Consider the following 27,865-nt stretch of genomic DNA (forward strand, 5'->3'; position numbering starts at 1 on the left):
AATTTTCTGGGAACTTCGTATATCACTGATATTGTTCAGTCTCAGTTTGTAAACCGCATGGAACTGCAAGGTTTTGCGGTATAGAAATGACCTGTTATTGACAGCTCACGGAAAACAAGGAAAAACTGCAGACAAGCGTACAAGATGCAGGCTGTGTTTACTGTAACATAGCCTGCAACTTGTATGCTTGTCTGCAGTTTTTCCTTGTTTTCCATGTGCTGTTTTGTTTTCACTGCAGACTGTGCTGGATTTTCCTTTTTGTTTTTCTACGCTTATTTTTTGAATTCACAGAAAACACTCCAAAGCTTATGCACTTTCAAAAACTGTGCAGCTCTCATACTTCTGCACACCGTGTTTTAGTGTCTTGCTTCCAAATCGAGTGTGATACTTTCCAAAAGCACTTTCAAGTTGATGCTTTCGACACACCCATTAACACCACTTCTTCTTGAGATGTGGAAATGATAAACAGCCGAGGCCTGCTCTGGACTCCTGAGCAAAATTTTGCTTTGCTGAACTTGGAAAGTCTCTTTCTTGAGTTTCAGTAGCTCATACTCTCATTCTCAGTGCATCGACTAAACTGTAGAAGCCTTTTAACCTCTCTTGTTGGCATTTGTAAAGCACTATTCCTGCAATGGCAGCACTAGTAACTGCTAGGGATAACACACAGAGAAGCGTGATTACCAGAGAGTTAGATTTTGGATCCTCCATTTTTTCTGTAAAAAAAGAAAAGCCAGAAGTAATACACCGCATATACAAGACATGAAAATCATATTGTGGCATAATACACTAATGCATGTGAATGAACAGCTTGAGAACACCCATTGAAGCCAGTTTTGGGTTGGGTTTTTTTTTTTTTTTTTTGACCAGTGCTAACTTAGGGGTGCTTTGATTAAGGCACACTAACTGATTTAGCGTGCACTAAATGCTAAGGCATCAAATATATTCTATGGGCGTCTTAGCATTTAGCGTGAGCTAAATTGGTTAACGCACCTTAATAAAAAAGACCCCTTCACCAGCTATGTGAATATTCACCACTGACTGTTTAAGTCAATAGCGTAGCGGGCAACAATAGGACTGCTATTTATGCCATCCGATTTGCCCGCTCAACTTAGCCAGTCAATACCGAATAATGTTGGTTATCAGGCAATGGAGCCAGTTAACCTTTTAGCAATGGCCACAAGTATTTAGCAGAGATGACCAGTTATCTCACGCTGAATATTTGCGGTTAGGTGCCAAAACACTATTAACCGGTCAGCGGCCATTTCTGGCAGGTTAAATAGCTTTGAATATTGGGAGGGAAGAGGAAAGTACAAAAGCTCTGTTCGCTGCTTTTAATGTTTGTCACAAAATAAATCTGAAATCACAGATGGAAAGAGGAATAATATCTGCACACTAGTGGAATGCATTCACATTAAAAAAAATAATAATAATAAAGAGTGAAGCTGCCAAGAAACCAAGGAATGTAAGTTCCAGAACATTAAAAAAAATCCAAAACTATAGGCTCCTTTTACGAAGCTGCGTTAGGGCATTAACACGTGGAATAGCGCACGCTACATTGCCGCGCGTGCTAGATGCTAACACCAGCATTGAGCTGGCGTTAGTTCTTGCCGCATAGCACGCGGTGTAGCGCGTGGTAATATCCTGCGTGCGCTAAAAACGCTAGCGCACCTTAGTAAAAGGTGGGTCTTTTACTATGAGGGTCTTTTACTAAAGATTATAATAATAATAACTTTATTTTTCTATACCGCCATAGTCAGGCGACTTCTTGCTATGTTGTCCGCAGCAGAGCCCATAGGAATAGAATGTGTCCTGTGGCAGATAAAGCTAATCTTTAGTAACAAAAGAAAAATACCCTACATTATATAGTTAGAAAGAATCCGACATGTTTCAGTTTCTTTCCTGCATTAGGGGACTTCATTTATTAAGGCAGTTAATAAAACCAAATTAGTAATAAATAATTATTATCCCCCTCTTCTGTTAAACTGCACTAGCAGTTTTTAGCGCAGAGAGCCACACTGAATGGCCCATGCTGCTCCTGATGCTCATAGATACCCTATGAGCGTCGGGAGAAGCACGGGCTTTTCAGCGCTGCTCCCCGTACTAGAAACTGCTAGCACAGTTTAATAGAAGAGGCCCTATGTGTCACATACATGCTCAGCAATCTTCAGCAGTGTCTGCAATGTATTATTAGAAAAGAAGAAAAAAAAAAAAAAAAATCCACCACACACACTGGTTGAAAAACCAACTACAAAAGTGGAGGATAACAATATCAAATATCAAAAATATCAAACATTACTGCATCGAAAAATATCAACGATGTATCAATGAAATACTGATTGTGAAGAGTTACTTACCAAAAGGAGGAAAAAAGACCTGAGCTTCCCTTAAAGGATGGTTTAGGTGCCATTTTCAGGAGCACAACACCAGTGAGTCATTAAGGGCTCCTTTTCCAGGTGCGCTAGCGTTTTTAGCGCACGCACCGGATTAGTGCATGCAAGCCGAAAAACTACCACCTGCTCAAGAGGAGGTGGTAGCAGCTAGGGAACGCGCTATTCCACGCATTAAGGCCCTAAGGTGCCTTTGTAAAAGGAGCCCTAACAGTTTCAGATAAGTTGAATCATCAATTGTTTTTGAGAAACAGCATTTTCGTTATCTGATCCCCTTGATGAAGCAGGATGTGAACAGGGTCCCGTTGGGATCAAGACTTTCCAGTTAAGTTGAGCTGTTCTTTATTAATGCATTCATACCGGAGATATATTTATATCAGTTTTAAGGAGGGTTTTTTTTTTTCTGCCAGATGATTGATATTACCCTGTGTATTAGGCAAGTATTATTTCATTTGCCTGTTAAAGGAATCTGAGGTCTTTTTTCATCCTTTAGTTAAGTAACTCTTCGCAGTCAGCAATTCATTGATACATCTTTGATATTTTTTAATGCAGTAATGTTTGATATTTTTGATTTTTGATATTATTATCCTGTACTTTTGTAGACTATATTATTAGACAAACTCATACTACACACCTTAATTGTAATATCCACTTGATTCTAAAGTCATATCCCATGTAGGATAAACTGTAACCCTAGGCAATGTTTAAAATATATCCTTATGTAATTTTGTAATTTTGAGCAAGAGTCTTTTTTGTGCATAACATCTTTGAACAATTTTTGTCGATTTAACAAGACATTTAAACAGATCACAGTTTTACCAGTGGTCAGAAAGTGAAGTTCTATAAAGCAAATGCAATGACTGGACGGTAAACTCTTGTCCCAAGGGGAGGTATCCACCTCCCCTTCAGAGTTTCACTTCTCTGAGCGTTTTTAGGAGTCTTTTGCTCTCTCCCCACTGGTATATAGTACCATTATAGTCAGTTTCTTATCTATTATCACATTCATTTTACTGACTAGTATTCACATATGAGTCCCTGTATGTTTTTCTAACGAGGTGCCTAACATTTGGCAGCTTTTTTTGAGAATCCAGCCCTCTCTCTCTCCTATTTAGGAGGCAGTAAGTGGTCCCATGTTAATTCTGCACTAGGCAGTTAGCTCACACTAAGGGGTCCTCTTACTAAGGCGCGCTAACCGATTTAGCGTGCACTAAATGATTTAGCGTGTACTAAAGATTAGCTCGCGCTAAATGCTAAGGCGCCCATTATATTCTATGGGTGCCTTAGCATTTAGCATGCGCTAAATCGATTAGCGCATGTAAATTGGTTAGCGCGCCCCTAAGTGCAGCCCATTAACTGCGAAACACTTTCTATGCCCACTCTCTGCTCAAGCCATGCCTCCTGATAAAGAAATTCACAAAAATTAAATAGCACACCAAAACAGACAAAATACTGCAAAACCCCTTTAATTTGGTCATACAGTAGCCTGTTTCTGTGCATTAACCCCCAAATTCTATATATGGCACCCAAAAACATTGGTTACAATCAGAACGGTGCTTAACACAATTCTATAAAAAGCTCTAAACTAAACTAAACCTTAAGTTTGTATACCGCATCATCTCCATAAAGATAGAGCTCGGCACGGTTTACATGTAATTCAATAAATGAGGGAAGGACATAATAAGAAATTAGAGGTTATGAAGAGGATAGCTAGCTTTACATTTTAAATAGCTAGCTTTACGTTTTGAAGAAAAGCTAGGTTTTTTCAAGTTTTATTAGGATTTTATATACCGCCTATCAAGGTTATCTAAGCGGTTTTACAATCAGGTACTCAAGTATTTTCCCTATCTGTCCCGGTGGGCTCACAATCTATCTAACGTACCTGGGGCTATGGAGGATTAAGTGACTTGCCCAGGATCACAAGGAGCAGCGCGGGGTTTGAACCCACAACCCCAGGGAGCTGAGGCTGTAGCTTCAACCACTGCGCCACACACTCCTCCACTCCACACTCAGATGTTTTCGGAATAATTGGAATGAGCCTAGGTTCCGCAGTGGGACAGGGAGATTGTTCCAAATCTCAGTGAATTTGAAGAAAAGGGATTTCCCTAATTTACCTGCATACAAGACGCCTCGAGGGGAAAGATAGTTTGAGTATGTGGGCGGATCTGGTAGTGTCAGGTCTCGAAGAATTCCAGAATAGTGTGATTAGGGTAGGAAGAATGCCATGTAGGATCTTGAAAATTAGGTAGGTACATTTAAAGTGAATCTTAGAAATCATCGGAAGCCAGTGAAGTTTTGACAGAAGCAGGGAAACATCATTGAATTTGCTTTTTGCAAAGACCAACGTAGCCGCTGAAGTCTTTGAAGATTTTTCTTGGTTAGACTTAGATAGATGGAATTACAATAGTCCAGTCTGGAAAGAATGATTGATTGTACAAGGACAGCAAAATGTATAGAATATATATATATATATATATATATGTATAGAATCACACTTAGACATGCAAAGCATAACATTTAGGTGCACCCATGTAGGCCAAGGAAAACCAGACCTAAATGCCTGTGCCTAAGGTGTGCATGGATTGGTCATACTCTATAATAGTGCGCCTAACTTTTAGGAATGCCCATGATCTGTCCATATTCCATCCCAGCCACGTCCCCTTGTGAGATTCATATATTAGAAATAACGCACACCACTTTATAGAATGCGCCTACAAAGTTGTGGGCATAAATACTAATTATTGCCAATTATGGTCAATTATTACTTGTTAACTATCAATTATTAACGCCAATTAGCTTGTTAAACAATTAGGTTGCGTGCAAAAATTGGCTGTGTGCACCAATTTGAGCATGCAACTTAAGACACAATATATATAGAATTTGAGCCTAAGCGCTTAATGCAGTTTATTAGAAAGGCCCCTTAATGTGGTAACCACCCAATTACTGTTGAATAGTTCCAGAATGGAGACCTTGTAGCTATTCTGCCATTGGATGCTCCTCCCCCACTCCTCCCACCTCGCTAGGTTTCTGAGCATATCTTACACCAGGGCTGCCCAATTTCAGTCCTCGACATCTGCTGGCAGGCCAGGTTTTCAGGATATCCACAATGAATATGCATGAGAGAGATTTATATACCAAGAAGGTAGTGCAGGCAAATCTCTCTCATGAATATTCATTGTGGATATCCTGAAAACCTGACCTGCCAGTAGATCTCGAGGACCGGAATTGGGCAGCCCTGTCTTACAGTCTGTGTACAGAGCATGATTTTTAACCCAAGTTATTCTTCAGGCAGTAACCTTGCCAGCACTTTACTGGATTTTGTTTATTCTCTAGTTTTCTTGGATCCCTATAATCAAGTCCATGAAATGATGGAAGAGTTTTGCCAATGACTTCTCATTTTTCTTGGGTTTTGGTCTTTTTTTTTTTTTTTGTGGTGGGAATGGTATTGCAACGAGCTCCCAGGTGGTCGCCTACATTAAGGATAAGGTTTAATGATTGAAGCTTTCCAGTCCATCTGTTTCCTGGCTGATACATACATTATGTAATCGAGTAAAAATTTCAGTTAGAGAAACTGAGATGTTCTGTGGTGTAATGCTCAGAGGAATGTGCTTACACCAACTTAAGGATTTCTTGATGGTGGGCAACATTTTGACTTTCAATTTCATAAGGAAAATTTATGATGACTGTTGAATCACAGGAAGCTGGTTCCTCGGTTGATTAAGAAGTTGTGGTCCAGTGATCAGAGTACTGAACACACAGGAGAGCTGCTGGGTTAGGAGTTAGATACCCACAACCACTGGCTTTCATGTCTACCTCAGGCAAGTCGCTTTGGAGCCTGTTTACTGTTACCACAGATGTGATAAGTTGATGCCCTTACATTGTTGTAACTGCAACAATTAATGTGTGGTAAATGCAAAGTCTGTGATGCAACTTTTGGGAGGCATATCCAGCAAGTCTTCTGCACTTACCACACAGAAAAGTTCTTAGTGTGCATTAGGTGGGTTTTTCCCCCCCCCACAATTAGCACAAAGGTCACAACACCTCTTTGAGAAGATGGTAAGTTCACCCACGTTAATTGCACAAGTGACAGCATGCAGTAAATTCTATGCACTAACTGCATTGTGCAGTCCATGCCTATTATCTACCCAGTTCCCAGCCTCTAATACAAGATGCAGTTAATACACAAATTAGCATACACTGCCATGCACTAACAGCATTTGCTAATTCCATAGCTTGCTTTAGTAAAGAGGCCCCCTTCTGCAATCTGCTTCACCAGCTGCAACTGAGTAAAAATAATAACCTGGTCTTCATTCTTGCTTCTCTATGGAAGCTTTTTTTCATGCCATTGTCATGTGCTATGAGGCCATCCATCCAAAGCAGACAAGATATTTCAGAACTATTACATTTTAAGGCATTCCAAGTACACGGCTGGATAAACAGTGCCACAGAAATCTGAATTATACTTATTCTTAGATCAGCATTACACAAGGGAGTGTAGAAAGTGGAATGAGAAACCCCAAATGAAATAAAGAGGAAGGTAAGGAGAGTCTACATACCTAAAACAGAAATTTCTATTATTTCGGTATCATTTCCAACATCATTGGAAACATCAATGACATAGGTGCCAGTATCGCTTTTGGTCACATTGTAGAGGGTGAAAATCCCATTGTTTGAAGACTGGATGGTTTCATTTTCTGGGAAGACCTTCTTCAGGATAATGAGTGGGAGAGGGTTGCAGTAGGTTCTACATGTAATGGTCACATTGTCTCCTTCTGTAACATTTTCAGAGGGAGATACAAACACGATTGTGTTTCGGGGAGGAACTGTAGAAAGCAAAAAGGTAGTGAAACTTAGAAAAGGAGCAAAAATACATGAACCACAATAGCATGCAATAGGTTTAATAGACCAGCCTCAAAGAAGTCTATTTATCAACTTGTGATGTGCAGTAATATGTTAATGCATTATTAACAAATAGCTCCCACAAAAATAATGAAAGTCATAGTAAATAATTCACATTAACTCATCACAAGGTGAAAAACAGATCCCCCAAATTGTACAGATTTACTGGATTGCATATGTCTTCACTGGGAGCCCCCCTTCTATCCCTTCTTCAATGCAAGGCATGGGAACCAATGATGGCCCTTGGAGACCTCCTGGTTGCTTTTCTGCTACTCTGCCTTTCTATCCAGGTTCAGGACAGAAAGGGAAAAGTGGATGAGGAAGAAGAGCCACATGCTTGAAGGACAAGGCATTTCTGAACAGATAAAAGAGAATACATTTGGAAATGCTTGCAACAAGTTTGACATTGGGCTGGTGGGGATGGATGTCATTGACACATAGTAGCCAGCTGTAGCATGGCCCCGCAAGGAAAGATATTTGGCAGCTCTCCTTCAGCTCATTAGAATCCAAAGTGGCCCAAGCTTGAAAATTAATGAAGACCACTGAGCTAGGCTGTCATGATAAAGGATTAAGACTACATGACACTCTATAGTATGGAAATTTGTAGTAGAAATAGTTGTAATAATTTTGATGTGCCAAGTTTCTTTGGTCATTAAGGAATTCTTTAATATGGTGTGCTAACATATTTTTGCACGCTTTAATGATTAGTGCACTAACTCCCCCCCTTTTTTTTTTTTTACTAAACCACGATAGTGGTTATTAGCACAGGGATCCACGCTAAAGGCTCTGTGCTGCTCCCAACGCTCATAGGAGCTCTATGAGCGTCGGGAAGAGTGCAGAACATTCAGCGCGGCTCACTGTGCTAATAACCACTATCGCGGTTTAGTAAAAGGGGGAGGTGGGAGGGGGGTAAATACCATGCCATGTTTGCCATCACTTTGTATAAATACACTTTTATTATGTATGTAACCTTGTAACCCATTCTGAACTCTCCTGGGAGGACGGGATATAAACCCAAATAAATAAATGCCTCACATTCCATTGTATACCTATGGGATATATGGCATTATCATGTGCTAAATCCATTAGTGCACCTTTGCAAAAAGACCCTAAGTAAATATTGGCCTTTCTTTGAATCAAATGGGTAGAAAGATGAGATGGTTCAGGATCACATGTTAGATTTCTGATAGTCAGCTTTATATTTCCTATAACATTTTGGCTCTTATAACATCTTGACTGCATGGTAGTTGACTTTGTACCTATTCATTGGTAGATGTAGAAGCTTTGCTTCAAACCAACTAGCCTTCCTCAGAACCTCTTCCATTCAGTCTTTAGTATGTGGTACATTAGATCAGCGGTTCCCACATCTGTCCTGGGGCTCCACTGCATGCAGATGTCTCTCATGAATATTCCTTGTGGATATCCTGAAAACCTGACTGGCTTGGGAGTCCCCAGGACAGGTTTGGGAACCACTGCACTGACTTGTAGAATGATAATTTAAAGTGCTAGGACAAAATTCATTGAAAGAAAGTCTGTTTAGTTTTGGTGGTTTGATAACTGACCTGAATAAGGATTGATTTACCACACTATTTTCGTAGACACATGGGAGGGGGTAATTACATAAGGAGTCCCTACTTGTAGGCAGCAGAAAAGGGCTCGTATAAAATTAAATTACCTCAAAAAGTATGTGCAATGTAAGCCAATGTGTTCTTGTACAGTAGGCATGCTCAGGGGCAGAGTTTGGACATACAATGGGTGGAACTTCAATTTACATATGTATTGCATTCATGTACATTTGCACCTGCTCTCAAGTAGATTTGTGCTAGTATTTTATAAAGACCACTTGCACTAAGCTACTCTTCTGCAGCTTCAAAACTTAGCTATTCCAATTTACTTACTATTGCCCTCTCTGTCACTTTAGGTCAATGAATCGCAAACTGTCTGCTGCGGCACACTAGTATGCCACGGTGAGATTCAAAGTGTGCCATGAGGCGCCGGCGAGAAGGAGAGTCGCCGGTGCTGGCTGACTGCCTACAAGATGTGCCTTTCATGGAGTGAGATGCGTCCTTTAGATATCTGGTGCCTCTCCTCCTCCCTGGCACCTCTACTGCTCTCCGCACCTCTCCTGTTGACCGCCCCCCACTACCGGCTGAAGACCCTGTCTGCAGGGTCTTTGCGCAGGTGTCAACGTGAGGATGCCACGCGTGCATGTGATGTCATCATGTTGATGTCTGCGCACTTCTGGGTGTCTTTGAGTTGCGGCCACCTGTTTAGTGTGCCGCGGTTGGAAATAGTTTGCAAGACACTGCCTTAGGTCCTAACCTTCAATGATTCTGTCTCTACCTTTTCCCTCTTACTCTCCCGTTCCCTCCCCCCTCCACACACCCTTCTGATACATTTGCATAGTGTCCCCGGCTTGAACTCTCTCCTTTCTACTCATACCCTTTTTTCTTTTGGCATGTCTTACAGACCCTTTGGCTGCAAGTAGCATTGTGATCAGTGGTATATCAAATCCTGTATTAATTTATTTAAAATGAGTTTTCAAATTATTGTTTTACTAACCTTTGACATTGAGTGTTATAGTTCTTGAATGCTGTCCAAATTTATTTGTGGCTTCACACTTGTAAGTTCCTGCATGTTCCTCTTGAACCCTTTGTATTGTGTATATGCCATCTTCAGACTTGAGCATCATATCTCCATTCTCCACTCTCTTGCTCAGGATAATATGTGGAGATGGCACCCCCACAGATCTGCAGGAGATAACAACAGGGTCTCCTTCCTTGACAGTTTCGGAGGGCATAACTGTAAGACTTGTTTCACGTGGTGGAACTAGTGGGGCAAAAAAAAAGGAAGACTATTTAGGAATATAAGTGTCATCAACACGCAGACAGAAGACACAGAGAGAAAGATTCACATAACTTCACAATAAAATCCAATGAGCTGCTACCGAGGTTACTATTCTAACGATTTCAAAAAAGCGAGTCATTCTCAAAAGATCCAACATGCAAATGAGGTTCGCAGATGTTCACATAGGCTCGCTAAATTTACTTGAGGTAAGTCACTGGTGATAGTGATCTGCGCATGCGCAGAATACACCTGCATATTTTTTTAAAAACCCCACCAAACCAAATCGAAGATCGACAGGAGAGATACCCACTCTCTCCCACCAAGCTCGCTCAATCTCCAGACACCAAACCCTGGCAATGGCAGGGATGCCCATTCTCTCCTGCTGTGTCAGAAATCCCCCGACACTACTACACCCCACCCCCAACCCACAGTGGGAGAGATGCCCACGCCTTCCCGCCGCACAATCCCCCGACACTACTACTACTACTACTACTACCCACCCACCACCACCACCACATTAGGGATGGAAGGGAGAGGCAGACAATTTCTGGAAGAGGAATAGAAGGACAGAAGATGAAAGGAAGAGAGCGACAAGAAGATGAGGAGAGCAGAAACCAGAGAAGACAAAGATAGAAAAAAATTTCAATTTATTTTTTTGCTTTAGGAGACATCGCTGTTTCTGTGGTGTTGCATTGTATGCAGAGTCCAGCTTCTTGGTGGTTTTATTTAACCTTTGTCTAGTATTTCTATTTTATCCCCCCTTTTACAAAACTGTAGAGCATTTTTTAGCGCTGGCCATGGCTAAAAACCACACTATAGTATTGTAAAAGGGGGGGAGGTTAGTTTGTAATTACATATTCCATACTAGGCGAAGGTGTTTTCTGTGTTCTGTTTGTATGAAAGACATGTTTTTTTTGTTAGCGTTGACTAGCTTTGTTTGGCGAAATGCATCATGCATGGTTCTTGGGAGCACCTTAAATTAACCTGATTTGAATCTCCTTATTTTCTGCCAATCTTCTTTTGTTTCACATTGGATTCTTTGGTGGACTGCTTGCCTTGTTGTTTCGTTGCAAATTAACATACATGGAGTGGAACGTACTAGAGGAGCTACAGATTTGGTTGTTGTAGACTGAGGCAGTTGAGAGGCGTTGTAAACTTGGTTATTAATACAGACTTATATTTCAGATAGTATTACTGCTTTACAAATATTTGAACACTTATGCATTGAAAGGGTTCAGAGTTAAAGTCCTCGGTAAGTAGATGGGAAGAAAAGGAAGGGGGATATGTTCAGAGATGTTCGGGGGTTGCATAGAAGAAAAACTGTGCACTGGTATGCTAATCTATGTTTGTTTTGAATTAAGAAAAAAAGAGAAAAAAAGAAACACAAGTGGAAATAAAGAAGTAAATAAGAAAACAGATAAATGGGGGGCGGGACATGGGCAGGGTAGGTGTAGGGCATGAGCGGAGTTGGGCAGAGTAGGGCCGGGGGGGCAGTGTACTTGGGTGCCTAGCGGCCCTCATAGAATTAATCCTGCCCTGCCCCTGATAACCCCCCCCCCTCGCTACCTTATTCATGAAGTTTGGCCAGAAGGAAGCCTACCTGCTTTGGCTGGCAGGCCCACCTCTTACAAAATGGGCCTGGGATGTGCTGGGATGGGGCCTAAGGCTCTGATTGGCCCAGGCGCTTAAGGTGTCACTGTGCTTGATGACTACACATTCCTCTCTTTCCAAGGGTTGGGAGTGCTGCATCCACAGCATTCCCTGTGCCAACTGACCCAGGAAGTAGAAGATCTGTTTTGTGAGGGCCTTTGAGCCACAAGCTGAAACTATCCTCTATAATAAAACCCTAAGTGCGCATGCGCACTTAGAGTTTCATGTTCCCTGCCACCGTGGTCTCTGTTTCCAAGCCAAATTTGATTTTCAAACACGGAGGCAGGGATCATGCTGGCGACTCCCCCCTGCCGCCCTCACTCAGCAACCGCTGCTGCCGCTGCTCCTCCTCTTCAAAGCAGCCTGCTGAGAAATAGCGGCTGGCTGTAGCGAACCTCGCAGGCCGCTCTCTACCTCTGTAGCACTTTGCCTCTGACGCACGGGATCGTGTCAGAGGGAACGTGCTACCGAGGTGGAGAGCAGCCTGTAAGGTTCACTATAACCTTCCGCGATCCTCAGGCTGCTTTGAAGAGGAGCAGGTCAGAAGACACTAGGAAGCCGGGATGGAGGGAGGGTAAGAACATGAACAATACAGGCAGGCAGGGGGCCTGAGCAAGAGGGAAAGGGAAAGGGGGGAGGGGTGTGCTGGGGGGGGCAGACGGCAATCATGCTTTGCCCTGGGAGGGGGGGGGGAAGAAGGGGACAACAGAGCAGGCAGGCATGGCACAACAGGGGGCCAGGGGGAGGGGGCTGCTTTGGGAGGAGGGGTGTGCTGGGGACCAGACAGAAATCATGCTTTGCTCTGGGAGCGGGGGGAGGAGGGGGGAGAGAGAAGGGGACAACGGAGCAGGCAGGCTTGGCACAACAGGGGGCCAGGGGGAAAGGGAAAGGGGAATGACAGACAGACAGGGGGCCAGAGAGACAGACAGAAAGGAAGACAGACAGACAGACAGACAGAAAGGAAGACAGACAGACAGCGTCCAAGGAGAGATAGACAAATAAAAAAAGACAGACAGTCAGCGGCCAAGAAGAGAGAGAGAAAGAAATAAAGAAAGACAGACACACACATCTATTTTAGCAACCGTTAATGTAACGGGCTTAAAGGCTAGTTCTAAATAAATGTTTAAAACCATGAAACATACTCTACTGACCTTGAACAACTAATTCCACGGTTCTTCTGTCTTTTCCATGCTGGTTAATTCCTTCACATTCATAAAGGCCAGAATCACCCATTTTTACATCCTTTAACATTAAAGTTGCCTCTTTAGAAATAAGGTGGGAGGTTCCTGATGCAGAATACTTTTTCCAGGAAACCTCTGGGGCAGGATTGCCACTGCTGTTGCATATGAAAATTACAGCATCCCCTTCCTTCACTTCAGGGGATGGCTGTGTGAAAATGTCAATGATTGGCCCAACTAGAAAGAAAATTTACAGCTGTCCATAAATATTTTGCATTAAGACAGCAAGTTAAACAAAAACATTCAGACCAATCATTAAAACTCTTAACTAGTCTACAGCTAAGTCAGTTCTATTTTTAAACCTATTGCATGCTCTGCTTTTATGTTTACTGCAAAGGGTCCTTTTACTAAGCTGCAGTATAAAGTTACCTTTGAGCACCCTTATGTGGGTTTTTCCTGTATATTTATCAAATCTGTAAAAATGGCTTTTTTCGGAGGGGGGGTTGCATTAATGGCCATATACTAATATTGCGATTAGCAGGTGGCCATTTTTTAAAGTGACTGCGTGAGCCCTAATAGCCAACCATTTTGTAGGCAGTAAGGACTCCTACATTACCGTGCCCTAACCAGGGTAATATAGATGCATTACTCGGTTAGTGAAGGATCACCTACTCTCTGCCCCTGACACACCCTCTGAAAAAAAAAAAATTTGAAAAGAATCAGATATCTTCGAATAATAATAAGCTTTTGCTTATAATGACAGGGGTTGCCATACAACAAATTACTTATAACTGGAAGAACTGGAGTAGACTGAATTATAATTTTTGGTGGAACTCACTGTGTCATATATATAAAATGGAAAGAGCAATAGCTACACAACAGGGGTATTTAAGGAAATGGGAGCCGTTAACAAAATATTGTATTGAATAGATGTCATTTTTCCCTTAAATTTATAAGTTCGATATTCAGGGAGGTGGGGGAGAATTTTAGTGTATCATCTTCTATATAGGATATTATATATCCTTCTGCTTCTATTCCTTTCTCTCCTCTCTTCTACCTTCCAAAGTATTTAGATCAATGCTGTCTTGTTAAAATGTTTATTTTATTTTTATTTTTCCTCTAACTCTACTTTTCACTTCTCTATTACCCTCCAGGTACTTTAGTTAGATTGTGAGCCTTCGGGACAGTAAGGGAATTTTTCAAGTACCTTTCTTATTTCTAATCTTAATGTATATTTTCTGTAAACCGCTTAGAACCTAACGGATGTAGCGGTATATAAGAAATAAATTACATTACATTACATTACATATTAAATATTTGTTATGAAAGGGTGGGAAGGGAGGGAGATAAGGTTATATGATTTGTATTATTGCTGAATATTAAGTGATATATTTAATATTAAAATGTTTTAACTTGTTGTCACACTTATTGTAAGTTTGAAAATGAATAAAGATTTTATTTTTATAGCGTACAGTTACTACACGCAGATTTCCAAATTACCACAGGATGCCTGAGAGCATCCTGTGGTACTCTTGTGCTGCATTAGACATATATTAGTGCCTAATGCAGCCTAGTAAAAAGACCCCTATGACTGGCACTGCTTACTTCTGAACAAGCCATAAAAATGGGTTATGAGCATGGATAGAACTTGCTTTACTAAGTATGCAGCTATGCTCTGGGCATGCTACCAAATCTATAAGTGGGAGCCTAGAACTAGGTGACAAGGGGCGTCTGATAGGATACAAAATGCCATAAGTATGCATGTAACTTACAGTATCATGTAAGGTACACACATAAGTTTGAACCCTGTATACACCCCCTTGTCAATATGCACTATGCAAGTTAAGCACATATTTACAGAATAGCACTTGGGAAGAATTTTGGCAGTTACATGTGTATGTGCACTAAGTAGTAGATATAAAACAAACCGAAGAAAATAATTTTTTACACCAAGTGGAATTCATTGCCGGAGGATGTGGTAAAGTCAGTTAACTTAGTGGGGTTTCAGAAAGGTTTGGATAATTTCCTAAAAGAGAAGTCCATAGGCCATTATTGAGATGGCTTGGAGAAATCCACTCCTTAGTCCTAGGATAAGCAGCATAAAATCTGTTTTACTATTTGGGACCTGGGTTGACCACTGTTGGAAACAGGATACTGGGCTTGATGGACCTGTCCCAGTATGGCAGTTCTTATGTTCTTATGCACACACACACATATGCACCTAAATGCCATTCTTGTAAACATCTAGGCCCTAATTCTATAAAGAGTGCAAGTGTCAATCATAAGTTAAGTGCTATTCATAGAATTGTGCCTTGGGGTGTCTAAAGTGGTCTTAGGCACCAGTAAGCGTTGGAACCTTAGACACACTCAATGCCAGAGTTTTCTTGGCCTAAATGAGTGTACCTAAGTCAAAACACGCCCAAGACTTGCCCACAATCTGCCCCTAACCATGCCTACTTTCTGGTAGGCGCCTTGGAGTAGATTTCTACCTCGAAGTGGTAGGCACCCAACAAGATGGTAGGCGCCCAGCAAGTTAGGCGCCTTGGAGTAGACTCCTACCTCGAAGTGGTAGGCGCCCAGCAAGTTAGGCGCCTACCATCTAATTATTTGCAATTTTCAATTAACGGTACCAATTAAGGGCTTTATAAATAATCAAGTTAGGCACCTAGATTGGCTGGCCATGCCAATCTAGGCGCCTAACTTTAGGCATCATTTATAGAATCAGGGCCTTAGTGCATAAAGTTTGGTGTCTGTGCAACAGAATCGTCCCCTGAAGGGAGGCTTTACTCACATTCCACAGAAAGAGATGCAGAGCTTGTCTTCGTTCCGAAAGCATTCTCAGCCTCACATTCGTAAACTCCTGCATCCTGACGCTGCGCAAACGGGATATGAACGATGCCACTGGCGCCCTGCAGCACAGTCTCTCCCTCTTTTGATTTTTTCCTCAACGTTATTTTGGCAGCTGGGTTGCCTTCAGCAAAACACTGAACTGTAACGTTGTCTCCTTCTTTAACAGTGGTGGAAGGAAGTATGGACAAGTGAGGAATCTTCGGTTCCCCTACATAATAAAAAAAGGCATTTTCATTTGGAATAAGTATGTTTATTCAGTAGACTACGTACATAGTTTTAAGCTACAGAAACAGACAACTTGAATACATTTCATTGATATATTTATAGGCAGTGGCGTCGTGAGAGACGCCCGAGGGCAGTGGTGCCCTTCCCCCGCCCTCTTCTCCGCCTCCTCTGCTCCTTCCCCCCCCCCCCGCTGCACATACGAACTCTTTCCCTACCCCGTACCAGCAAGAGGGGCATCACCAGCTCGCTGCCCACATCGGCGTTGGCTCGACATCCGACGTCACTTCCTAGGCATGAGACCCAGAGAGAGAGACGATTCTGGAGCGAGCAGCAGGTTGGAATTGCTGCTCGCACCAGCGAATAGAGGCACGGTGGGGGAGGGGTTTAAATACAGACGTACTTGGCAGGGGGAGGAGTGGGGGGGCAGAGAGGAGGAGGGGTGCAAGTGCCCTCACCAAAATGGTGTCTGGGCTGGACCCCCTCCTTACTATGCCACTGTTTAAAGGATTTCACTACCCAGGACTTTTCTGCTATAGTAGCAGGAAATCGCCGAGGAAGTCACTTTCGCTGATTATGGAGTTCTTTTACTAAGGTTTGGTATGCACTAATGGCATACTTACCATGGGGCATGCTCAGGCATCCTGTGGTAAATTTGGGGACTGAGGTAGAGTGGGCATGTTCTTGAGGGTTTAATCTGCTTACAACTACGAAACTACTTAGATAAATTTTCTCTTTTGTACAATTCCCAATCCAGTTTTCATATCCAACATAGTATGGAGACAGTCCTGGCATCCCTGCTAGATTATTTGCACCCTTTATTCATTATTGGCTCAAGAGCCATCATAATACAACTTGATTTGAGTAGTGCCTTTGATTTGGTAGATCATCAAGTCCATTTTGGAGGTGCTCTATCAGAAACGTGAACTAACTCTTGTAGAGTTCCTCAGGGCTCTCCACCATCTCCTTCACTTTTTAATATCTACTTAGCATCACTGGGGGAAAAAAAACTAAATCATGGGCTAAAAATATATAACTACGCAGATGATATAACTATTGTAATTCCATTTTATTCTCAGATTTTGAATGTTTTACATCAAATATCATTTATAAATGCAATGGTAGAGGATTGGATGATGGATTTCAAACTAAAATTAAATACAAACAAGACCAAATTTATCTGGCAACCCCAACAAAATGTGATGAGGACAAACTGATTTTAAATGGAATCACCTTCCTTATCGCATCAACTATTAAGATATTAGGCGTTCATTTGGATAGAAATTTATCAATGATCTCTAATGTTGATGTTCAGGTTCAGAAATGCTATTTTACACTGAGGAAGCTTCGTACAATCAGACCTTATTTTAACGATAATGCATTTTGATTGTTAGTTCAGTCACTTATATTGGGAATACTGGACTATTGCAATATTGTATATTTGGGAGGTCTCCAAAAGAATTTTTACCAGCTCAGACTGATACAAAACACTACAGTTCATCTAATTTTTAGACTACGAAAGACAGATCACATAAATTTGGATGTCTATGTTATAAGGCAGTGTGCCTCATGGCCCCAGGGTAGCTAGTTGTGCATTTTAATTTCTCTAGTTCCTGATGTTTCTTACAAATACGAACAATATTTTATTTTCCATCAGTTAGGGGATGCCGTTACAAAAGATTCCATAACTGATTACTTTCATATCAGGCAGCCACTTGGGATTCTGTTTTTTGTCGATTATTTTCCACTTCTACTTCTTACACAAATTTTAGAAAACTACTCAAAGCTTATTTATATGATAAATGTTTATAATTGGTAACTTATGATATGTCAAACTACTGTATAATTTGCTGTTTGATTCAGCTTTTTTTGCTTATTGTAAACCACAAGGATCCATATGGTTTTGCGGTATACAAGTGACATGTTATGTTATGCAAGGACATGCTAAGGCCATTTTTTACAGCAGTTTGGTAAATGGGCCCCTATATATAGTTTTGTAATCTAAAGTGACATGATATGGCGACCGTATTAGTCCACTCTTCAAGGTAATATGTAGAAATAAAACAAAATCATAAAGAAAAAAAAAATAATACATTTTTAATTGGTCTAACTCAGGGGTAGGCAATTCCAATCCTCAAGAGGCGGAGCCAGGTCAGGTTTTCAGGATATTCACAATGAATATATCCACAATGAGATGGATTTGCATGCACTGCCTCCTTGAGATGCAAATCTATCTCATGCATATTTATTGTGGGTATCCTGAAAACCTGACCTGGTTCCGGCTCTCGAGGACCAGAATTGCCTACCCCTGGTCTAACTTAACATAGTTTATAATTAGCTTTCAAAAGTAACCCCTCCTTCCTCGAAGTGTAAAATTAAATTTTGTACCTTGCACAGAAACTTCTTTATGTACAAGTGCACTCCCTGCTGAATTCGTGACCTCGCAGACATATAAGCCCGAATCGCTGAACTCTGCACTGGGAATGGTAATACTGTCATTTCCTTCAAGCAGCGAAATATTTTTATGAGCCGATTGTTTTCTCCAGGTAATCCTGACTGGTGGGTTGCCCTGAGCCATACAACTAAGTATCAGACTCTCCCCTTCTCTTATTGTGCTGGATGGAGTTACCGTAATGGCAGCATTTTGTGGTGCATCTGGAGAAAAAAAAAAAGAAAGCAGAAGAAAAAAACATTAGGAGTGAAGAGATATCCATTTCTCATTAAGATGCAATATCCTAGCAAAAATCCAAAGGACCACAGAGTTGGGTCCACCTGGCATACTGAAAGTACAGGAATAACTAGAATTCCTAAAAGGACTAGATGTCGACTGAGTTAGGGTGTTTTCCCCTATGGCAGACTCCGGAAGAGCGTTCCAGTTTTCCACCACTTTTTGGGTAAAGAAGATCTTCCTTACGTTTGCATGGAATCTATCCCCTTTCAACTTTAGAGGGTGCCCTCTCGTTCTTCCTACCTTGGAGAGGGTGAACAACCTGTCCTTATCTACTAAGTCTATCCCCTTCAGTACCTTGAATGTTTCGATCTGGAAAGGCTATGGGGAGCTAGGAGCTTGGTTGTTCAGGCAATAGCCATACTATTTAGATCATAATTATTAGCTTCATATCAAATTTGTTTTCTTTTTTATACCCACACACAAAATACACTCCAAAAAACTGCCAAAAACCTAAACTAGTTACAACAAAAAAGGCAGAGTCACAAAAAGGTTCACTAAGGGGGCGCTTAGGACCAGGACTGTGCACACCACACAAACCGCGTGAAAACTATCATGGATAATACCAAATTAAAGGGTGCTCTCAGTGTGAGCAAGCAGCGAAAGGAGTCAAGCTCCAACACTTCACAACTTAGGTAGAGGCCCTCCAGCCGACTCCATTTTTCTTAGTCGGGTTCATGGGTTCCTGAAGAAGGGTTATTCTGTTGGACCTGTTTTCTTGACACGCTTCAATCCTGTGCTTCAGTGATGTGGTTTTTCATCGTTCAGTTAAGTCTACTACTTTTTTGAATTTCATTTTGATTGATTTTTGTCAGGGTTTCGTCTGGCAGGGTTCATTCAGGGGTTGCTCAGGTTTCACCTGTTAATCACCTGTTTTGATTTATTAGCTTTGATTTGTGGATATTTTCACTTTTATTTACAGCACACCCAGGGTGCTCAACGATGGTGTGCGGGTGGGGGTATATTACCTCTACCTAAGCTGTGAAGTGTTGGAGCTTGACTCCTATCGCTGCTTGCTCACACTGAGAGCACCCTTTAATTTGGTATTATCCATGATAGTTTTCACGCGGTTTGCGTGGAGTGCACAGTCCTGGTCCTGAGCGCCCCCTTAGTGAACCTTTTTTTGACTATTTCTAACTTCTTTTTTATACCTGCAGAGCATGGTGGTTACACATAGGAAGGGAGTGATACTGGGTGGGAATTAGATACAGGATTTTGTAAGCTCAGTTTATGGGTAGAATCCAAAGTGGGAAGATAATAAAAATTGTCCCGGATAAAAAATTATATCTTACCAATGGTCACAGTGTGGCCAGGGGCTGGGATATATCTGTGGCAGTATGGTCAAGCATAACTGGGAAGTCTGAATAACCAGGTTAACTGAAAAGCCATCCACTGCGTTTTAAGAAGCTGGTGGTAGTTTAAATGGATGAGACACTGCTTACCTGCAATAGACTATGGAGGAGGTGCTGAAAAGTTCTCAGCCCAACCAACCAACTTCCTAAGTTCTGAGCGTTACAAGTATTTATCACTGTAGCTGAAAAGATTTGTTGTCTTATTTCGTTAAGTACCAATTTGCAATAACAAAATTCTATGGGCTCCTTTTACTAAGGTGCGCTAGCGTTTCTAGCGCGCGCTAACCTCGCGCTATGCGGCTAGAGCTAACGCCAATGCTGGCATTAGCGTCTAGCGTTGGCTATTCCGTGCGTTAAAGCCCTAACGCAGCTTAGTAAAAGGAGCCCTATGTTTTGGCATGGTTTCAGATCATTGATTGAACCATATCCTTGTCAATCTCGTCTTGGTTGGGCTGAGAACTTTTCAGCACCCCTTCGTACAAAGGGTTCCTAGGAGCCCCCCGTTCAGTACCTCACTGAAAGTTGTTATTACTTTTCACATCCCTTTGAAATTACTATATCAGTTGAGAGGTTGTCCAAGTACTGAATCAGAACAAAGTTACTAGTTGATATGATATGACTTGCATAAATCCTTTTTCCTCACGCTTTGAGCTTTGTCATAAAAGTGATATTTGCCTTCCTGACTTCAAGTTTCAGATGACTAATTCTCACCAAGCTTCCATGTAAACATGTATAAATAATCCATACAACTGATTACATACAGCCCGAACCACAGAACGGATTTGATGTAATTAGCTTCCTACAGTTCAAAGAGTTTCAAGCTCTCTGAAAACCACAGTATAATAAAGAAGCTTACAGTTCACTATGATTTTCTTTGTGCTTTGTCTTTGCTGAGGTTCTTTCTTTGCATCATCAAAAGATAATCTGGCCAGGCAAATGAACTCTTTTCCATCATCTTCAGGGATAGGAATAAATTCAATCGACAGATTCTTGGTCTTTCGGCTTCTCTCGCTGTCGTATGGCAACTCCCCCAAAATCTGTCCGTCTTTCACCAGCTGCACCTCTAGCAGGTCAGATGGAAAAACATCGGGAACTGTACAGGTGATCAGAGAGTCTGTCCCAGCCACGAGGACTGAACTGGTAGTAATGATGGGATCACTGGGGAATGCTATAACAATGTTTAAAAAAAAAAAAAAAAAAGACAAGACAAAAGATGGGATTAAAATTTCTGTTGGTAAGTGTCTAAACCAGAAGCCTTATGTTCACGTGTGCGAACACCGTATTTTGAAACGGTTGTAAAGCATAAATGCAAGTGATTCAAGTTCAATTTATTTGATAAACCACAAAATGTAAACAGAAGTTTAGTCTAAGGCCCTCGTTTACTAAGGTGCGCTAATCAATTTAGCGCATGCTAAACGCTAACATGTGCGTTAGTCTAGGGACACATTAGCGTTTAACATGCGCTAATTCGATTATCGTGCGCTAATTCGATTATCGCGCGCTAATTCGATTAGTGCGTGCTATTCGGTTAGCGCACCTTAATAAAAGAGAGGGTAGGTGGTTTACAATAAAATCAAGGGGAAGGAAATAATTTCTAAAATAATCTAAAATAATACAACAAATTACAAGGCATTACACATACCAGTAACAACAATAAAGGGAAGAGCAGTGGTTCCCAACCCTGTCCTGGAGGACCACCAGGCCAATTGGGTTTTCAGGCTAGCCCTAATGAATATGCATGAGAGAAATTTGCATATAGTGGAAGTGACAGCATGCAAATCTGCTCCATGCATATTCATTAGGGCTAGCCTGAAAACCCGATGGGCCTGGTGGACCTCCAGGACAGGGTTGGGAACCACTGGGGAAGAGGATCAGGTACGATTACAATTTTTTATTAAAAGGAAAAGGTTGGGAAGGGAAAACACAGAAGGGAATGGGACTTAGAAAAATAGTGAAATTAAGTATAATATTGATGATGTTGTAGATCCAAATGCCAAGTTTAAAAAATAGGCCCCATATTCATGGGTTTAGGATTCGTGACTTTGGTTATTTGCGAGTCTCTAAACCACCCCGCCTCCCGGACCTCTCCACACCTTTTGTTTAAAGCCTGGTGGTCTAGCGGTGAAGCGGGGCAGTAGCGATCTTCCTATGCGCCTGCTCCATGCAGAGCCGCAATAAAAAAATAGCTGCTGTAGGTTCCCACTGCAGCCTCACGAGACCGCAAGAACTCACGGCAGCCAGTTTTGATCATGGCTCTGCGAGGGGCAAGAGCCTAGGAAGATCGAGGCTGCCCTGCTTCACCACTAATATAAGGTGGAGAGAAGTCTGGGAGGTGGGAGGGAAGCAGGGGTGGGTCAGAGTCAACCCTAAAGTTATTTGCAAATTTTTCTTCGCCCCTATCCCCCACGAATATGGAGGGATTCACTGATTGAAAATATATTTAGAGCAGGCCTGTCCAACCTTTCTCTTTCAAGGGCAACATTTTATCATTTGTAACATTCAGAGGGCATGTTTCATCAGAGAGTAGCAAAATATGATGGTGTGTTGTCCCCTTCCCAGGCTTCATCGTCTCTCTCTCTCTTTCATATGTAACTCCCCCCCCCCACCAGCTTTCACCCTGTCTTGTCTTACTCTCTCTCTCTCTCTCTCTCTCATATACACCCCTCCTCCAGTCTTCACCTAACTTCAGCTTCAGAAGAGACAGTGGGATTCCTGCTTCTCATTTTGACACAGCTCTCTGCAAGCTTGAGCCACATGGTGCCAGATGTTCAATTCAGTCTGGTCTCTTGAGACTTGAAACTAGAGAGTTGCACGGGGACAGAAATCCCACCCATCTCCGCCCATCCCTGCCAGGATCCTCTCCGTCCCCACCTGTCCCCGTCAGGATCCTCTCCGTCCCCAACCATCCCTGCAAGGAATTACCTCCATCCCCGCCCGTCCCCATAAAAAGCAGCAATTACTTCTGACAGGATCATCAATTCCACAGTTTCTTTTGTGTTTGCGCTGCTGTTTTCCTTGTGGAATCTCTTTGGTGGAACCCTTTTTTTGTTTTCTGTTCAGGTAATTAACTTATAAACCCCCTCTTTTACTAAGGCTGACGTGTCCATTATATTATATGGACGAACCCTGCTTCCAAAGCCTTCCATCCCCGTGGGAGTCCCGTTGGCTAGAGGGGGGTCCCCGTGGGAGTCCCGTCGGCCAGAGGGGGGGTCCCCGTAGGAGTCCCTTGGGTTAAGGGGATTCCCACGGGACCCCTGCGGGACCCGCGGGATTCCAGCAATCCCTGTTCCCGTGCAGACTTCTACTTGAAACTGCAAGACCAATATGAACTTCCAGCACCACATGGCTCAAGCCAACTGAGAGCAAAGTCATGGTGGGGAAGCAGGAATCCTGCTGTAAGCGCCACAAGAATGGCCAAGCTTCCGCGGGCCAGAAAAAAAAAAGGCACTTGTGGGCCGGATTCTAGCTCGCGGGCTGTAGGTTGGATCATAGGCGCCGGAAAGGGGGAGGCCACAGGTGCCATGGCCTCCCCAAAGATTGGCGGTCTCTGTTTGGTTCCCGCCCTGCCACCCATTTCCCGGTATTGTGTACTTTTAATCTTTGGGCAGCTGCTGCCGCGCAGTGCCAACGAGCAAGCCTGTCCCGGAACCCTTCGTTCTACTTCCAGGGGCAGGACTGCTCGCTGACGCTGTGTGACAGCTGCTCACAGATTTAAAAGTACCGCGCCAGGAGGAGGTGGGTGGAGGAGTCGGGAGCTAGGGAGAGGCCACACTGTAGGACTCCTGGCCTCCTCCCCCCTCCCCAAACCAAACAGCATTCTGCTGCCTGATTTAGGGTGTAACATCAGTGTCTATACTTACTCCTGATTATACGTGTGAATCTTGACTGACCCTTCAGTCTTTGTGGCTTTCAGCCATCATTATGATATGCTATGAAATGCCACCATAAAGTTTAAATCAAACATATGTGTTTCGGTGGGGATCAGAATGCGCAGAATGTAGAAACCCAGTCACGAAGTGCAATACTAAAATGCCTATGAAGCAACCCAAATAACTCAAGGGTGCAAAAATCAGATGGTGTGTACTAGTTTAGGAGTCCTTTCACTAAGCTGTGGCAAAAGTGTTTAAGGGTAAATTAGATGTACATCTCCTTATGAGTGGCATGAAGTAACATGGGTAGGGATAGGCTAGATGCACTTTTCTTTACGAGAAGCTTGGAGCGATATGGGGACCAAAACTATGCCAGGGTTCACCTGGCGGGGCCTCCGCGTGTGCGGATCGCCGGACTTGATGGACCTAGGGTCTGTTCCGGAGATGGCGCTTCTTATGTTCTTAGCTCTTACCCCTTACATGGGTTTTTTCCAACACACTAAGGCACTACTGCAGCTGTAAAAGTGGCCTTTTTATATTTCTTGTATTAATAGCCATGTGCTAATGTTGAAACAAAAGGGCCAGTGGTGAAAACAAAGTCAACCCAAAACCAATATATTACCACTGTTTTTTCTTTTCTTTTTTTTTTTTCTTCTCTCTTTTCTTTTATGCCTGGCCTCCCAAATTCAAACAATCCTTAACAAGGGCTAAGAATACTAGTAGTAAAATATTGGTTTAGGGGTTGTATATGCTAATGTTGCAATTAGCACATGGACATTGGAAAAAAATATATTGCATGAGCAATTACTGCCACTCGTTTTGTAGCTGGTAAGAACTCATGGCTATCCATGCAAGTGGCAATAATTGAATAGCAGACAAATACCCACATGCTGCCCTCTAAAATGCCACCTCAAAAATAAATTTTAAATATTTTAGCAACATTTGGCAGTTACCTGCGGATGCCTGAGTGTGGCTTGCATTACACAATTTTAAACTGCATTAGAGGGTAGAGGGGATGGGATGGGATATACTACTTATTCTCTGTGGTTACAATCAACAGTTTACATGTGTTTTTTTAGATAAGCAGTTATTTTGTAACCTGGGGCAATGAAGTGTTAAGTGGCTTGCCCAGAGTCACAAGGAACTGTGGTAGGAGTTGAACTCACAACCTCATGGTGCTGAGGTAGCTGTTCTAATCACTAGGCCACTACTCCACTTAGACTCCACTTAGTACCTAATGCAGCTTAGCTCCCTCAATAGAAATGTACCTGTCACCCTTTTATGGCCAAATAATCAGCGAGCGGAAACCACTGAACAGATTCATGTCTAATTATTCCGACTGAAAATGCTTGAAATTCACTTACAATAAATTTCAATTGTTATCCTCTTTTGCTCGCTAGGAAAATCCGTGCACATGGCAGTGCAGATGTACAGACGCTCGTGCTCAAATCCAATGTGTTTCATGGTCAGGTTGGAGTGAGTCCCTTTGGTTTGTACCACAGCGGCCAGCGGAAAGTCCATTTCGGTTCTCCAAACGAAACGTGGGGAGTCACAGCCAGTGGCCCTGCACGTCAGCACCAGGGGTTCTCCAAAGTGAGCTGTTATCTTGGGCACCGGGGGGATGAGCTCAATCTCGAAAGCTAGAACTGAAAAATGGCATAAAATGCAGGCTTAGGAGTAGCATTTAGCCAGCCTCCACGTTTATTCCAAGCACCCGGTTATACTGTGCTCTTTCCACTGTTAACGACACTGGCAATAAGACAGATAACACTGGGCAACACATTTTAACTTTTTTTCTGGGGCAAGAAGAAAATGAGGTTTACTTTATAGAATTTGGCCTCCTGTGTATGAAAATAGCCTCAGTTTTCTCCTGTCACGTATAGTTTCTGATCAAATTGCTAAATATTTATAGCATGAAAAATCATAATATAACACATTGCACCAATTTAAGAGTTCCTATAAATATCATTTCTAAACGAGATTAGGAACATTGTTTAATTCATGTCCAACAATAGTTAGCCAGCATTGATGAATTCCATCTGCCCTGATATAGGGCTCCTTTTACGAAGGTGCGCTAGCGTTTTTAGCGCACGCAGCGGATTAGCGCGCGCTAGCTGAAAAACTACCACCTGCTCAAGAGGAGGTGGTAGCGGCTAGCGCACACACGGCATTTTAGCGTGTGCTATTCCGCGCGTTAAGGCCCTAACGCGCCTTCATAAAAGGAGCCCATAGTTTCTCCATTGCAACAATATCCTGTGAAATCTTTCCCCGTGCTCATCACTAACACAACCAAAATTATTGGGGATGGGGGGGAGGGAAGGAAATACAGAAGCGAGTAAAATGAATTTTTTTACTTTTAATATTTCAGAAATTCTTATAACATTTACTGCAAACATTAGAAAATATAGTGAAAATGTTAATTTTTGCATTATAATGCTCTTTTGCCAAAAATCAGAGGGTTATACCGAAAAATTAAAGTCAGTTTTAAATTCAGCGACCTCAGATCACTACACTTCCCCCTCCCCATTCGCAGTTTCGGCAATCATGATTTCACATATTCATGATTTTTGGGGGGAGGGGGAAAACCCCCCCATAGTTTAGCCTTCCCCCGGCATCCCGGCCTTACCTGGTGGTCTAGCGGGCTTTTGGGGCAGGAGCGATCTTCCTACACTCCTGCCCCGTGTAGATCGCCAATAGGAAATGGCTGTGGGGAGTTCCCGTCGTAGTCTCGAGAGACTACAAGAACTCACGGCAGCCATTTCCTATTGGCGATCTGCACGGGGCAGGAGCGTAGGAAGATCGCTCCTGTCCCGAAAGCCCGCTAGACCACCAGGTAAGGCCGGGATGCCGGGGGGAAGGCGGAAGGGAGGCGGGGGTGGGTCAGAGCTGGACCAGAAGATATTTGCGGTATTTCACCATTCTCGGTCCAGCTCTGTCCCTATCCCCTGCGAATCCGGAGGGAGAAGTATAAAGAACACCCACTACAATTCATGCCCCCATACCTCTGTTGCACAGGGTCCATCTCTACAACAGATTGATCGGGGAAACTGGGGAAGGGGTAAAACACGGACCTGACGGACCTCGCGGATCTAAAACCGCACATCCTTAAAAATCTGAGGTCCGCAGCTCTGACAGACCTCGATGACAATTTAGCTCTGACGGGTCCGTCTCAGTATAGGAAGGGAAAAGTATTAGGATCCGTCCGCGCTAAAATGTCATTGAGGTCTGTCAGAGCCGCGGATCTCAGCTTTTTAAATTTACTGGGGCTGCAGAAAACCGGTTTAAATGATTCGTTTTAGAGCCACTCCAGCACTAGTCTCTGGCTCTGACAGACCTCGATGACATTTTAGCGCTGATCCTAATACTTTTCCCTCCTTATGCTGAGACGGTTTCGTCAGCGCTAAATTGTCATCGAGGTCTGTCAGAGCCAGAAACTAACTACAAGTGGCATGGACCTCAGATTGTTAAAGACCTGCAGTTTTAGATCCGCAAGGTCCGTCTGGTCCGTGAGGTCCGCCTTTTACCCCTTCCAGGGAAACTGCTCCACTGCTTTTGCTTCAATAGCACTGACCAAGATCACTTGCATCCAACTTGATCTATTATAGTTAAAGATGTGAAAACTCACCAGTCATTAACAGGTGTAGGGACAGTGTCACTGTTAAAAGTGCTCCTGCCATCTCTCCGCACGTTTAGCCGAAATGAAGCCCTAAAATTCTTGTTTTCGGAAGAAAAGACCCCCGTGTTAACGACTCAGACTGGAGCTCTCCGTCCCTTTGCTTAGAACAAAAACGTGCGGGGCTTTATAAAGAGCTTCGTGGCAGCGGGGAGGGAGAAAATCCCTGCAGGGAAAACCCATGAGATAATAAGTGAAAGAAACAACCCCCAC

General features: G+C 42.7%; 1 protein-coding gene across 1 annotated transcript; it reads right to left on the reverse strand.

Moving 5' to 3' along the window:
- Window positions 1–27,768, reverse strand: VCAM1 (vascular cell adhesion molecule 1). The gene is made up of 9 exons (XM_033916896.1): window positions 27,605–27,768; window positions 25,344–25,625; window positions 20,967–21,278; window positions 18,419–18,685; window positions 15,750–16,016; window positions 12,932–13,195; window positions 9,846–10,112; window positions 6,941–7,207; window positions 1–713 (listed from the first exon to the last, which is right to left on the reverse strand). The coding sequence occupies exons 1-9, from the start codon at window positions 27,654–27,656 to the stop codon at window positions 547–549; spliced, it is 2,145 nt and encodes a 714-aa protein (XP_033772787.1). The 5' UTR covers window positions 27,657–27,768; the 3' UTR covers window positions 1–546.
- Window positions 27,769–27,865: the final 97 nt, after the last annotated feature.

Source organism: Geotrypetes seraphini, chromosome 12 (genome assembly GCF_902459505.1).
Source record: "Geotrypetes seraphini chromosome 12, aGeoSer1.1, whole genome shotgun sequence".
Lineage (NCBI taxonomy): Eukaryota > Metazoa > Chordata > Amphibia > Gymnophiona > Dermophiidae > Geotrypetes > Geotrypetes seraphini.